The sequence below is a fragment of the Elephas maximus genome, chromosome 17, assembly GCF_024166365.1.
Source record: "Elephas maximus indicus isolate mEleMax1 chromosome 17, mEleMax1 primary haplotype, whole genome shotgun sequence".
Lineage (NCBI taxonomy): Eukaryota > Metazoa > Chordata > Mammalia > Proboscidea > Elephantidae > Elephas > Elephas maximus.
The window spans coordinates 88037512-88051709 of record NC_064835.1 but is presented as its reverse complement, the minus strand read 5'-3'; the positions used below and the strand labels follow the sequence as shown (position 1 = coordinate 88051709).

Sequence of the window (14198 nt, the reverse complement as noted above, 5' to 3'; positions counted from 1 at the left end):
TGGAGAGGGGGTCTGTAGGAAAGGGACCTGGGGAGAAGGCAGGAGGGATCTGAGGCAGGCTGAGGAGCCAAGCCCGTTTCCCCTGGGAGGCAGCAGGACCCAGGAAGAAATGTTCTTGGAGTCTTCACATGTGCGCCCAGGACAGCTCACATAGGGTCTTCACAGGTGGGCCCAGGACAGCTCACACAGGCCCCTGAGGCCCCTGGGTGGGAAAGCCTCTGAAGAAATCCCTGAGTGCCCAAGGGGGCAAGGAGGTGGTGGGTGAGAGAGGGCCCCTCGAGGCCTTGGAAACACTGAAATGGGAAATGGGGGTGAAGTGGACGCAAAGGACAGGAACTGGCCACACAGCAGAGCGACGTTGTGACCCTCTGCAGGAAACAGGTGTGAGGTTTGCCCACCTGGTCAGAGATGAGGTGGGAAGGGGGGAAGGGGACGGCCTAGGCCTAGCTGCAGGTGCCCAAGTGGGAGGAGGGGTGGGAAGAGGGAGCACGAGGAAGTGGCCGTGGCCAGAGCAGGAGGTGTTCATCCCCCAGGAGCAGCTGTGCTGAGAAGCTCCGAGGTGGGGCCAGGCTGGGACAGGCTGTCTCCACGTCTTGACTTGGTGACTGATTCCCCTGAAGCCCTTTCCTGACATCTCTTAGGCACTCCTCCGGGACCCGTGGTGCTCTGACTGCCACCATCCCAGCACTGGCCTCCCCCTTGGCTCAGCTACCTTCCCTTCTAGGCTGTGGGCCTTGAGCGCAGGGGCCTAGCGGTGTCGCTGCTGTCCTGGTGCACTGAGCTGCTCTGGGCCTTTAGGGTGCCAACTGCTTGTGTGGGCCTCTCCTGCCTCCACCTTTAACCTGCCTGTGGAATAAGTAAATCCTTCAAATGGGGTAGAGACCTGGTGGCGCAGGGGTTAAGAGCTACAGTTGCTAACCGAAAGGTCGGTAGTTTGTATCCACCAGCTGCTCTTTGGAAAACATGGAGCAGTTCTACTCTGTCCTGTAGGGTCGCTGAGTTGGAATCGACTCCATGGCAACAGGTTTGATTTGGTTTGGTCTGATGGGTGCTTCAGGCAGAGGCAGGCCCTGGATTGATGCCCCTCTCAGAGGTTATGGCGGGCACTCTGGTTTCCAGCCAGCCCTGGGTTCCCCCTCCCACTGCCCCCGCCCCACCCCGATTCTGCTCACGGGTCCCCTCCTCCCAGGCAGGGGGTGTTTCAGGCTGTGGTTGGAATCATCACTGTGGCATAATCCCTGTGGCGGGTTAGCCTCAGGTCCCCACCACTGCTGGGCCCCGGAAATGCCCTTTGCCATCTCCAGAGCACATGGCCTGTGATTTTCCTTGAACACAGCACTTTGTGATGTTGACGTAAACTTCAAACGCGGCCCCCTTTCCTGTGTTCGCATTAAGGAAACAGGCTGAGTTTCAGAGAAAGCCACTGTCAGTAGCACAGGCCTTCCGGCCCAGGTCTCTGCCCTGCTTGGGCCTGGTGCTGCCTCTGGCACATCCAGGTGAGTGGCTGTCCTGGGCCTTCTGCCCCTGTCCTGCCACCACTGCCACTCCGAGGGCCTTGGGGTACCTGGCAGAGGGTGAATAAAACTCCCCCTGAATGAGAAACCCCGATGGGGCGCGATCTCCTTAGACCTCGACTATGTGTGTGAAGGGGCTGGTGGGTTACAGAGAAACTCAAGTTGGATTTTTGGGCCCCATTTCTTCATCTAGAACCAGCTGTCTGTCGCTGTTGGGGACAGAGACACCAGGTCTGCACAGGTAAGTCCTCCCCAGGCAGCACTTGGCCAGTGTCTTCAGGTATGGCTTGAGTCTGGCAGAGGTGGACAGAGTGTTCACCTGGAGTCAGGAGGCCGCTGGGGAGGGCCAGAAGGCCTCTGGGGAGGGTCAGGAGGGCTGTAGGACCGGGGTGGGAGGTGTCCAGCTGGAGAAGGAAACAGAGGCAGCTTGTGGTCACTCTGAGGGAAGCATCTCCAACTCTGGAGGCTCGGGTGAGTGGCGGTGTCCAGGGGACAGAGACCCCTGCTCACCCTCAGTCCCTGGCCTCCTGCTGGGGCCCGTCAGGGCCGCATCTTTGGCTCCAGGAAGCATAGAAAGCAGTAGTGTACTCTGGCCCCCAGGCCCCATGAGTACGAGGAGTAGCTCAACAGAGCTGTGAAGCACAAAAACACAATGCCGAAGATTTCCCTGAGGGAAACCACGGCAGGCCAGCTCAGGTTAAAGGGGGACCCAGAGAGGTGAAGGAGCAAACCACTTGAATACTGCTCAATTGCTGTGTGTCTTTGGCAAATTGCTTGGCCTCCCTGAGCCTCAGTTTGTGCATCTGTTAAATGCAGATAAAAAGATTGGCACCTGGCACCTAGTGGGTGGTCAGCTCCTTATTGCTGGGTGAGAGGCTGGGAAAGGTGTCCCAGGCAGGAAAACTGGGGTTTATGTGGTAAACGGCTTAAGACAAGCTTCGTTACTGCCCTCTTGGGTCCATGCTTAATAAAACCTTGCTGAGGGATTAGGGGCATAGCCACCTGGATGGAAGGCCCTGCGGTGCCACCTGCTAAAGCCTGTTTGCCGTGTATACAGCTTCTTTTTCCATTTCTTGACTGTCTTCTGGCCTCACCCATGAAGCCCTGGCAGGGACACTGGGCAGGCAGGGATCAGGCATGGTGTTCGAGTGGATGCTCTGGAGCCAGGCTGCCTGGGTTCGAGCCCTGGCTCTGCCACTTGGTAGCTGTGTGACCTTGGGTGAGTCACTCCACCTCAGGTTCCTTGTCTACAAATAGGTTCCATAACAATACTTCCCTCACAGGTAAGGGGCTCTCAACAGGATTAAGTGGGTGCCTAGCACATTGTACATGCTTGTCTTAGTTACCATGCGTCACAGAAAAGTTCCACAAAGCTGGTGACTTTAAAGAACAAAAGTTAATTTTTTCCCGGTCCTGGGGGCTAGAACTCTGAATTTAGGGCATCGGCTAGAGGGAAAGGCCTTTCTTTGTCTCTCTCAGCTTCTAGTAGTAGCCAGTGGTTTCTGGCTTTCTTCACCCAATGTGGACCTGTCTCTGGGTCTGGACTCCCTTTTATGAGACGCCACTCAGAAGGGGTTAGCTTTGGGACCCACTCTACTCTGGTCAGAGCCCCTGTGGCACAGTAGTTAAGAGCGACAGCTGCTAACCTAAAGGTTGGCAGTTTGAATCCACCAGCAGCTCCTTAGAAACCCTGTGGGGCAGTTCTACTCCTTCCTGTAGGGTCACTATGAGTCGGAATTGACTTGATGGCACAGGGTGTGGTTATTATTATGAGCTCTATGTTCATGTTTCAGGCTCTGGAACTCCAGCAGCGCCTGGGGACTATCCTGGACCTCTATACTGATCCCTGACCACGCCCTGCCCCACACCAAAGCTTAGGGTGAAGGCCGTGGTTCTCAATCAGAGTCAATTTTGCCTCTTTCCTGCCCCTGGGGACATTTAATAATGTCTGGCTGTTCAAATCCACCAGGCGCTCCTTGGAAACTCTGTGGGGCAGTTCTACTCGTCCTATAGGGTTGCTATGAGTCGGAATTGGCTCGATGGCAACGGGTTTGGCTTTTTTTGGGGGGAGACATCTTTCATTGCCATGACTCGGGGGTGTTATAAATACTCCACAGTGCACGGGACAGCTCCATGCTACCCCCAGGTCTGTATCAGGCACCTCCAGCCCCACTCATCTACTCTTTCCCAGCCCCCAGCCTTTCTCCTGAAGTCCCTGGGTGGTGCAAATGCTTAGTGCTCTAGGCTACAAACTAAAAGGTTGGTGGTTTGAGTCCAACCAGAGATGCCTCCAAACAAAGTCCTGGGGATCTACTTCTGAAAAATTGGCCACTGAAAGCCCTATGGAGCACAGTTCTCCTCTGACACACGTGGGGCACCATGAGCTGGAATCTACTTGATGGCAACTTTTATTATTATTATTTTTTAACCCTTTTCCCATGTCCATTTTACCATCAGAGGGACTGAGACCCAGAGAGGGAAAGCTCCTTACTGGGGTCACACAGCCATAGAACCCAGGCAGCTCTAGAACCCAGGCAGTGCAGGTCAGTTGGGGGGGGCACTCTCTGGGCCTGGACAGTTGAAGGCCGCTCAAGGTGCAGCAAAACCTGGGCCAGCTCGGGGTCTGTGGGGACATGGGGGCTCCCGGGGCCCCGGCTCAGAGCTGTGGATTCTGCTCTCCCAATGCCTCATGCATCTGATACAGCAGTTAAGTCGTGGCTGCTGGATCAGGGGGACCCAGGTTCAGTTCCCCCCTCTGCCACTCGTAGGCTGTGTGCTGCTGGGCATGACATCAATCTCTCTGAGCCTGTTTCTTTGGCTGAGGAATGGGGACAACAGTTCCCACGTGAGGGAGTGGCAGTGAGGATAGGCTAAATGGATAATGCTCGTAAGTGGCTTACTATAGTCCCTGGCATAAAAAATAAAAAATAGAGGCTACTAATTTTGCTGTTTTCCATCTGACAGACATTTACAGGGAGGAAGCAGGGGCTGCAGCAGAAAGCAAGATAGCCATGGCTCTGCCTTGGGGAGCCCTCCTGATCAGAGACAGGAACAGGCAATGATCACAGTCGGCCGTCAGGACTGTGGTATGGGGAAGGGGCTCCTGGGAGCCCAGATGAGGCACCTGACTCAGGCGTGGTGGGGTGGAGGGCATGGACCGAGTGGGAATCATGGAATACTTCCCGGAGGAGGGGCTGCTGAGCTGGGACCAGAAGCATAGAGAAGGAATGGGCACTGTTTGGGGCAGAGGGAGCAGCCTGAACGATGGCTCCTCCCGACTGGCTCTTCTGCCCCACACCATGGGCCCCTCTCAGTGTGACAGGAAGCCTCTAGGTCCACCACTCACCCCTATGTCCTAAGGAAGCCCCCAAGGCCCCTCACCCTCATCAGGCTGCTCAGATTCCAAGGACGCCAGAGGTGTCCCCAGCCACCACAAGGCTGCGTTGGCCCTTGTTGCCCCTCATCCCTGTCCCAGGACTATAACTGCTATACTAATTAAGTCACTAATTAATTGATTGATCCGCCACACATTTATTGGGCGCCAACTACGGCGATGCCCCTTATCTGCAGGGGATGCATTCCAAGACCGCCCGTGCACATACGTGCCCGTGATAAATTAGGCACAGGAAGAGATTAACAGCAATAACTAATAATGGGATGGAACGATTGTAACAATATACTGTATAAAGTTATGTGAATGATGGAGCGGCACTGCAGGAGACCTCATCCTGCTGCGGACTCGTTAAATGTTTTCAAACCGCGGTCACTAAAACCGCAGACGGGGAGGGGGCTCACTGTACGTGTCTTGGTTTATAGGCAGAGGAACGAGATAAAGTCTCCACTCTCATGGTGCTTAGATTCTAGAAGGGGAGAAAGGTACGTCAAAAAGTCAACACAAATACCATATTTTAGGTGGTGAAGAAAAATAAAGCTGGGTCGGGGATAGAGGAGGGGGGCTATTTTAGACAGGGGGTCAGGGACCGCCTCTTGGGGGAGGTGACATTTAGGCAGAGACCTGAATGCAGGGAGGGATATTAGCGGGGAGAGCATCCAGGCAGAGGGAATAGGCAGTGCAAAGGTCCTGAGGTTGGGCCAGGCCTGAGTTGGTTAAGTAACCTGAGCCAGTAGCATCAGAGGCCCTGTGTGGCTGGAGGGGAGTGAGCGAGGGCAGGGAAGTGTCGGGGCAGATGGCACAAGGCTTCGTGAGCTGCCAGGAGGACGTGGGCTTTTATTCTGGCTGAGGTGGGTGCCCTAGCCGGCTGTGAGCAGAGAAGGACGTGAGTGCACAAGGGCAGGCCAAGTCTGTGGTCTGTGCTGGGTGCACCTGTCTTGTGGAATCCCCACCATCACTCAGTGTGGGTGCTTTGCTGGCCCCCTCTTCCAGACGGAGAGCATAACTCACTGCCCAGGATCACATAGGTACTGAGCAGGAGACCCGTGATTTAAATCTGACCTCGTGCTGGGGAGTAATACAGGAAGGTGTCTGACCACCTGTGGCACATAAAACCCTTGAGTTGCCCTTGGGTGGACTCCAGCTCACGGAGACCCCACGGGAGTCATAGTCTGTGCTCCGCAGGGTTTTCGAGGGCTGATTTTCCAAAGTAGATGGCCAGGCCTTTCTTCTGAGGTGCTTCTGGGTGGGCTTCAAGCTCCACCCTTTTGATTAGCAGCGAGGCACACAGTAAATGCTAACGGGTGCCACCGTTGCTCGTAACGCACCCAAGGTGGCATTTTCACTGACAAATGCCTTGCTGCCCCCATGAAAGCTCTGTTGGTGGGCACAGGGGGCCCATCTTGGCCCGGGGATTAAGGAGCAGGACACATGGCTCCAGGGGAGACTGGGGGTCTTGGGCGGAGGACAAAGGATTCAGTCGGAGGGCCAGCAGTGGAGAACAAGGCGGGTCAGTGAGGGAGGCTCGAGCGGCCAGGGCCCGCTGCTCCAGCAGCACCCTGGGGACATGTCCAGTCTCTGAGGGGTACGCAGAGCCTCCCCCTCCTGCCGGGTCCAATCAGACGGGCTCATTCCCTCAGCATCTTGACTGCCACAGCCCCCCACTGCGGGGTGAGCATTTAATTGGCGATTTTGATGTCCCGAGCATGTTCCACAGGACAGTAGAACTTAAAAGCCCTTCGCCATAAGTGTGGGGATTGAACAAGATAAAAAGGGTCTTCTGCGCAGGTCTCTTTAATATGTTAGTATGCTTTGCACAACTGTGAAAATGTGTTTGAGCACTTGACTCTTTTTCCTTCGAAGTATTTTTAAAGCGGGGCTTCATACTGATTTATTCCAGTTCTAACCCCCGCTGAGACTTTGCATTTCCACCCCAGGTATACTGAATCAGAATCCACATTAACAAAACACGTGTATACATCAGAGCAACCCTGGGGATCTTGTTAACATGTAGATTGTGATTCTGTGATTCCATATATAGGGTGTAAATGCAGATTCCCAGCAGGGACTCAAACCAGAGTAAACCGATTCAAAGCTCTGTTTTAAAGTATAGGGAACCTCTGGTCAGACGTGAGAAAACGCTGCCTTTACCCAGAGAGGAAACGCCAGTGGGAGAATTTCTTGTCAAAGTTCAACGGCTTCTTCTTCCTCTTCCTGGGGCCTGGGCTGTGAGAACAGGGCTGGTGACCCATGGGTCTCCCTGGGGTGACCCAACAGGGCTGCAGACTCTGGGAAGGATCCCTGAAGGGCCAGCTCATGAGGGGCTGGATGGACTCAGCTCTGGCAGGTCTGGGGGCTGGGCCGGGGGGATGAACAACAAACGGTGGACTCCTAAATCCAAGCCCTGGCCCTGCCCTCTGATAAGCCCCAGGGAGGCTAGGGTGTGATGGTGTGTCTTCCGGCCAGGCCATGGAGTACTGGACACAGCTCAGGACAGAAGCATCTGATCCCCCGCCCCGAGTCTAGGGTCGCAGTGGCAGGCTCCTGATTGGCTGAGTCCTTCCAAAAGTGAACACTTCATACTGGCCGGGCTTCCGCTTTGTCCAGCTGCCAGCCCCCGGCCAGCCCCATTCAGCAGCAGCTCCAGCTTCCTGGTGCTGCCTTTTATCTTCCGCCTTGTCTTTCTGTCCACCCCTCCTGCCTCTCCAGCCTTTCTTGCCACGGGATCCCTGGGAAGTAGTCACCCCATGTTGTACTCCTGACAGTCCAGAAGGGCTCAGGGAGGCAGGAGCGGACTCAGGGCCGGCTCTCGTGGTCTGCCTGCCAGGCAGTGCGGTGGTTATCATGACTGTTGTTACTGGTAGTGAGACAGGGGAGCCTGGGATAAAACTGAGAAGGCACAGGAAACACACCTGCCTCGGGGCACTTTGGCCTCAGATCCAGGGGGCCAGTCATGGCTTGTGGCCCTGACTGGCCCCGAGGGCCAGGCCCCACCCCATCCCTGACTTCTGCCCTCACCCACCTATGGCTACCCAGGCTGCACCTGTGGCCACCGTGGGGCGGAGCTTCTCAAACTGCTACCGACAATTTCCTGCCGCAGCTTCCTGCCCCAGAGACCAGCTTAGCTTCCCCCGCACCTTACCACTGCCCCTGGACAAGCCCCCACCTGCTTCTGTGTCCTGAGCTTACTGATACTCTACCAGGGAGCGGCCATAGGAGCCTGAGAGTCAGGGCTGGCTGAGTTTGGGATGATGGAGAGGAATAGGGAGGGTGCACTGGGGGGAGGGCACCACATGGATGAAAGGATGGCCGTGAACTTGAAGGGAGGGCAGCAGCACAGCCTAGCTGGAGCAGAGGGCTGGGGAGTTTAGATTCAATGAGGGAGGCAGGAGGGAGCCACAGTAGATCCTTGAGCAAGGGAAGCCCAGAAGCATCTTGCAGTCCCTGGAGCTCAGCCCATGTGGGAAACACACCGAGGGGTTCAGTCAACCACAGGCTCAGTTGAGTTATATCTGGATCTCTGGATCTCGGGTTGTATTAACACAAACAGCCTGTGAAGTTCAGCCACAAAGCCAGCACACACCGACCTCAGAAGAGAGATCTGGACTAGGGGTAGAGATGGGCGTGGCCGTGTAGCCACAGACAGGACCACCCAGATAAGGGGAGACAGGGCTGTGGAAGGAGACAGCAGGACTGGTCAGACTGGGAGAAGTCAGAGAGCTGGTCCAGCACCCGAGAGTGCCCTGTGGCTCAAGCAGGCAGGAGGGGCCGCTGGGGGCCACCACTCAGGGGTCCTACGTGGAGGAGAGCCGTATCCATTTCCCTGGGCTCACCCACCAGGGGGAGGGCAGCCTTGGGGGCAGGGGCAGGCTTCCAGTCTGGATGAGAGGACGGGAATCAAGGAAGCAGAGACAGGGAATGTAGACAGCCCTGTCTTTCCTATTTCAGTTATGATTCACACTTCACAGTGTGTCTGTACCTCCCAGCTCCTTTTTTCCCCTTCGATGAAAAGAATTTTGAGATGGATTGACACAGTGGCTGCAACAATGGCCTCAGACTTAGCAAGGATTGTGAGGGTGGTGCAGGACTGGGCAGTGTTTCCTTCTGTTGTACACAGGGTCGCTATGGAGTCAGAACAGACTCGGCTGCACCTAGCAACAACACAAAATTCACCCACTTTAGCGAAAATTCTGTGAGGTTTGATAAATGCATAGAGCTGAGAAACTACCACCTCAGTCAAGATCTAGACTAGTGATCTTTCCTTCTATCTCCAGGCCCTGACGTTCATGCATTCTTCATTACTACAGTTCTGAGTGGAATCATATAGTTTGTAGCCTTTGGGTTGGGTTTAGCTTCTTTCATTCTGCAAAACGCCTTTGAGATTCATCCATCCATGTTGTGCTGTGTATCTGTATTTTGTTCCATTTTATTGCTGAGTAGTAGTCCATTGTACGGGGTGTACCAGTTTGTCTGTTCATCTCTTGAGAAACATGTGAGTTGTTTCTAAGTTTTGGCAATTATGAATAGAGCTGCTCTAACTGTCCCTGTGGGAGGTTCTGTGTGAATGGAAGTTTCATTTCTCTTGGGTGAATACCTAGGAGCTCTCTCGACTCTTTTTAATGCATCTCTAAACCTTCTCATGGGATGGTGTCTTTGTTATCTAGTGCTGCTATAACAGAAATACCACAAGTGGATGGCTTTAACAAACAGAAATTTATTCTCTCACAGTCTAGGAGGCTAGAAGTCTGAATTCAGGGTGTCAGCTCCAGTGGAAGGCTTTCTGTCTTGTTGGCTCTGCGGGAAGGTCCTTATCATCAGTCTTCCCCTGGACTAGGAGCTTTCTAGCACAAGGATCCCGGGTTTCCAAAGGATGTGCTCCGCTTCCGGCTCTTGTTTATTGGTAGGAGGAGGTCCCTCTTCCCTTTGCTCCATTCTCTCTTGACTCAAAATAAATCTCATCCTGTAGATTAAGTCCTGCCTCATTAACATAACTGCCACTAATCACACCTCGTTAACATCAGAGAGGTTAGGATTTACAACACACAGGATAATCACATCAGATCACAAAATGGTGGACTACCACACAATACTGGGACTCATGGCCTAGCCAAGCTGACACACATTTTTGGGGACACAATTCAATCCATGACAGATGGTCACCCATTTCTCCAGGTGGGGATACAAATGTAGTCTTACTAGTCACTGGGACTCCCATCTGCCTGTATCTGTTGTGACATCCGGGATTCCCCTCAAGCTGGTTTTCCCAACCTCAGCATCAGAAGCAATATGGTTAGAAAGCAGATTCTGACCCCTCCTCCAGGGGTCTTGTCAGGAGCGCTGGCTTCTCACTCTTCTAAGCCCCAGAGCCCATTCCTGCAGGTCCTGGGACACCCAGGAGAGGTGGCCTTTTGCAATCCATAGCCACTTTTATTACACCTCCTGCTGCATTTGCATAACCAAGTAGGGCTTCCCAGAACACAGGCCCATGTCTCCTGGCCATGCTGGGCCCCACCTTCGTAGAGGAACAACTGCTGCGGGGAGACAAAGTTTCAACCTTATAGCATTTAAAACATACAGAAAAATGGAAAGAACCATACACTGTATATCTACCCACCCTAGATTCTACAATGAACATTTTGCTGTATTTGCTTTATCATCTATCTGTCTGTCCGTCCATTCGTCCATCCGTCCATTCACCCACTCACCCACCCTCCCATCTATCTTTCCCTCTTCTCTATCCATCTGTCAGTCTGTGTTATTTTTTGGATGCATTTCAAAGCAAAGTGCAGTACCCGTCACCCCGAAACACTTCTGTGTGCACACCATTAACTGGGGTTCAATATTTTAGTTATTTTTTTTTGATGGGGGAATAAAATTTATATACAATGAAATGAACGAATCTTATATGTACATTCTGAGTCTTGAGAATTGCAGGCACCTCATAACTCAATCCCTCAGCAGACACCTTATAACCCAGAAAGCTGAGAACAGACAATTTTATCTGGCTTACAATCTATCCACCCTCTGCTGCTGAGTCGATTCTGACTCAGAGCGACTAAAGGACAGAGTAGAACTGCCCCGTAGGGTTTCCAAGGAGCACCTGGTGGATTTGAACTGCCGACCTTTGGTTAGCAGCCAAGCTCTTTAACCACTGTGCCACCAGGGCTCCAGACTATCCAAATATCCTTAATTCTCTCTCCCCAAATAGAAACATGCTTTCTGTTTTTCTTCTACCAGTAGGTTCAATCTCACATCTCATTTTGTTTAATGGCTGGCTGTATCAAGGTTTATGTTGGGGTTAAACCCTACCGTATTTAACCAATCTCTGTGGACGGATATTCAGATTAGCTTACAGGTCCAGAAACTTGTCTGTGAAAACAGAGAGGCAGGGCGAGGAAGGAGTTTCCAGGATGAGGGGGATTTCTAAGGCTTAGGGGAGAGTTAGTGGAAAGGGGGAGGGAAGGCTGACGAGAACTTTCCTTTGATGAGCAAAGCTTCTTCCAGCTCCAGTCTTTACCTTGCTGATCCCCCACCTGATGTGATCTAGGCTTTTCGACAAATCGGCTCCTCATCCTTCAAATCTTAGCTCGGAGACCATCCCGGCAACCAAAAAACCAAACCAAACCTGTTGCTATCCACTCAATTCCGACTCATGGAGACCCTGTAGGACACAGTAGAACTGTCTCACAGGGTTTCCAAGGTGGATTCGAACTGCTGACCTTTCGGGCTCAGCAGCCTCTTAATAAATATTACTCTATTTCCTTTATAACACTTGCCTCAACCTGTAATTATTATTTTCTGTCTCTTTGCTTTTTTTTTTTTTTGCATTCCCTTGCTTCCCTTAGAACATCATCTTCACGGGGCAGGGGCCACGTTTGCCTTATGCCCCTATGTTCCCGGTACTGGGCCTGAAATGCAGTAATAACTCGTGTTTGTGAAGTGAATGCACGTGTCTCAGTCACCTAGAGCTGCTGTAACAGAAACACCACAAGTGGATGGCTTTAACAAAGAGAAGTTTATTCTCTCACAGTTTAGGCTAGAAGTCCAAATTCAGGATGCCAGTTCCACAGCAAGGCTTTCTCTCTCTGTCAGCTATGGGGGAAGGTCCTTGTCATCAACCTTCACCTGGTCTAGGAGCTTCTCAGCACAGGGAACACAGGTCCAAAGGACTTGCTCTGCTCCCAGTGCTTCTTTTTTGGTGGTATGAGGTCCCTCTCCTCTCTGCTCCATTCTCTGTTTTATATCTCAGAAGAAATTAACTCAAAATACAACCTTATCCTGTAGATGGAGCCGTATCTCATGAACGAACGTAACTGCCTCTAATCCTGCCTCATTAACATCATAGAGGTTAGGATTTACAACACACAGGATAATTACTTCAGATCATAAAATGGGGGACAACCACACAATGCTGGGAATTATGGCCTAGCCAAGGTGACAAACATTTTCTGGGGACCAATACAATCCATAACAGCATGGTTCTGGGTTCTGGTGTGTGTGGGCCAGTGGGGGTGTTTGGGCGCTCCGCACACGGTCTCTGAAAAGTTAGAGGTGGGTTTTGGACTTCTCCATATGAGCGAGCAGGCTGGAGCTCCTCTCCACGTTCACTGGCACAAAGCAGGCTCTCCACAATGGCACTCTGAGCAGACAGGTCGTGCTACCTCTGGGTCCAACCCACCGGGTTCAGGTAGGGGAGCCCAGGCCCCGATGTACCCAAGCCCCCTCTGAACCCGCAGGCTCTACGAGGCGCAGGGCGCGCCCCATGGACGGGGTTCAGGTAGGCGAGCGAGGCCCCGGTGTACCCCAAGTCCCCCTCTGAACCTGCAGGCTCTACGAGGCGCAGGGCGCGCCCCATGGACGGGGTTCAGGTAAGCGAGCGAGGCCCCGGTGTACCCCAAGTCCCCCTCTGAACCCGCAGGCTCTACGAGGCTCAGGGCCACCCTGCGCGCGGCTGCGGCGGCGATGCCCGACCCTGCGGCGCACCTGCCCTTCTTCTACGGCAGCATCTCGCGCGCCGAGGCCGAGGACCACCTGAAGCTGGCGGGCATGTCGGACGGGCTGTTCCTGCTGCGCCAGTGCCTGCGCTCGCTGGGCGGCTACGTGCTCTCGGTGGTGCACGACGTGCGCTTCCACCACTTCCCGGTGGAGCGCCAGCTCAACGGCACCTACGCCATCGCGGGCGGCAAGGCGCACTGCGGGCCCGCCGAGCTCTGCGAGTTCTACTCGCGCGACGCCGACGGGCTGCCCTGCAACCTGCGCAAGCCGTGCAACCGGCCGCCGGGCCTCGAGCCCCAGCCCGGGGTCTTCGACAGTCTGCGCGACGCCATGGTGCGCGACTACGTGCGCCAGACCTGGAAGCTGGAGGTGAGCGCGCGGGCGGCGCGGGGCGGGGCCTGGCCGGGGGGGCGGGGCCAGGCCGGGAGGGGCGGGCCCAGGCCGGGAGGGGCGGGCCAGGCCGGGGCGGGCGGGCCAGGCCGGGGCGGGGTCAGGTCGGGGAGGGCGGGGTCATGTCAGAGGGGGGCGGGGCCTGGCCGAAGAGGGGCGGGGCCATGCCGGGGAGGGGCGGGGCCAGGTCAGGGAGGGGCGGGGGACGAGGCGGGGCGGGGTCTGAAGGCGACAGGGTGGGTCCTAGACGGGGCGGGGCCTGGACAGGGTGGGGCAGGGCAGGGACGGGGCCTTGTGGGCGGGGCCTTGTGGGGCAGGGGCGGGCCCTGGATGGGCGGGGCTTGCGCAGGGCAGGACGGGGCTTGTATGTGGCCAGACCCATAAAGGATGGGTTGCGACCGAGGAGGGATAGAGGGGACCGATGGAGCTTTGGGGTCTGGGGGAGAGGGATCGTTTTCGCCAGGCTGAGCAATGCTAAGTGCTCCCGGCTTGGCAGCTGAAGGAATGGGGCTGTGGTTGTGGGTGGCACCTGGGAGGAGACCTTGGAGGCAGGGCCTGTGACGGTGGGGGGGGTCGTCTCCCACAGCCTGAGCGGTGCTAGAGTGCTCCACCACGCTAGACGGGAAGGTGGAGGTGCACACGGCCGGGAGGGGCCGAGGCTTGGCTGGGGGCGGGCCTGAGAGCGTGAGAGGGCCTGGGGTGGGGAGGTCAACGGGGGCGGAGGGCACTGTGGTGCCCGACTCCCTGCGTCGGGTGGAAGCTGGAGAGGCACTTGAGACCAGGCTGGAAGGTGGGGTCTGGGGGCCGGGACACGGATGGGCGTGGCCTGTAGGAGTTGGCGGGGGTTCCGTACCTTTAGGTGCCCAGAGTGGGGGTGCGTGTCGTGGGGTTACAGCGATTGGGAGGGT

General features: G+C 55.1%; 1 protein-coding gene across 5 annotated transcripts in view; it reads left to right on the top strand.

The window, feature by feature from the left end:
• Positions 1 to 1273: 1273 nt before the first annotated feature.
• LOC126060770 (tyrosine-protein kinase ZAP-70) overlaps positions 1274 to 14198 on the top strand; it is a 31411-nt gene continuing 18486 nt past the window's right edge. The window contains exons 1-5 of one of the 5 annotated variants that reach the window (XM_049857042.1): positions 1444 to 1496; positions 1708 to 1755; positions 12642 to 12682; positions 12733 to 12773; positions 12824 to 13269. In XM_049857042.1, the coding sequence (XP_049712999.1) occupies positions 12868 to 13269 (402 nt within the window). In that variant the 5' untranslated portion in view covers positions 1444 to 1496; positions 1708 to 1755; positions 12642 to 12682; positions 12733 to 12773; positions 12824 to 12867. Of the gene's footprint in view, positions 1497 to 1707; positions 1756 to 12641; positions 12683 to 12732; positions 12774 to 12823; positions 13270 to 14198 lie in introns of all 5 variants that reach the window. The other 4 variants (XM_049857044.1, XM_049857043.1, XM_049857045.1 and 1 more) reach the window with 4 other exon arrangements.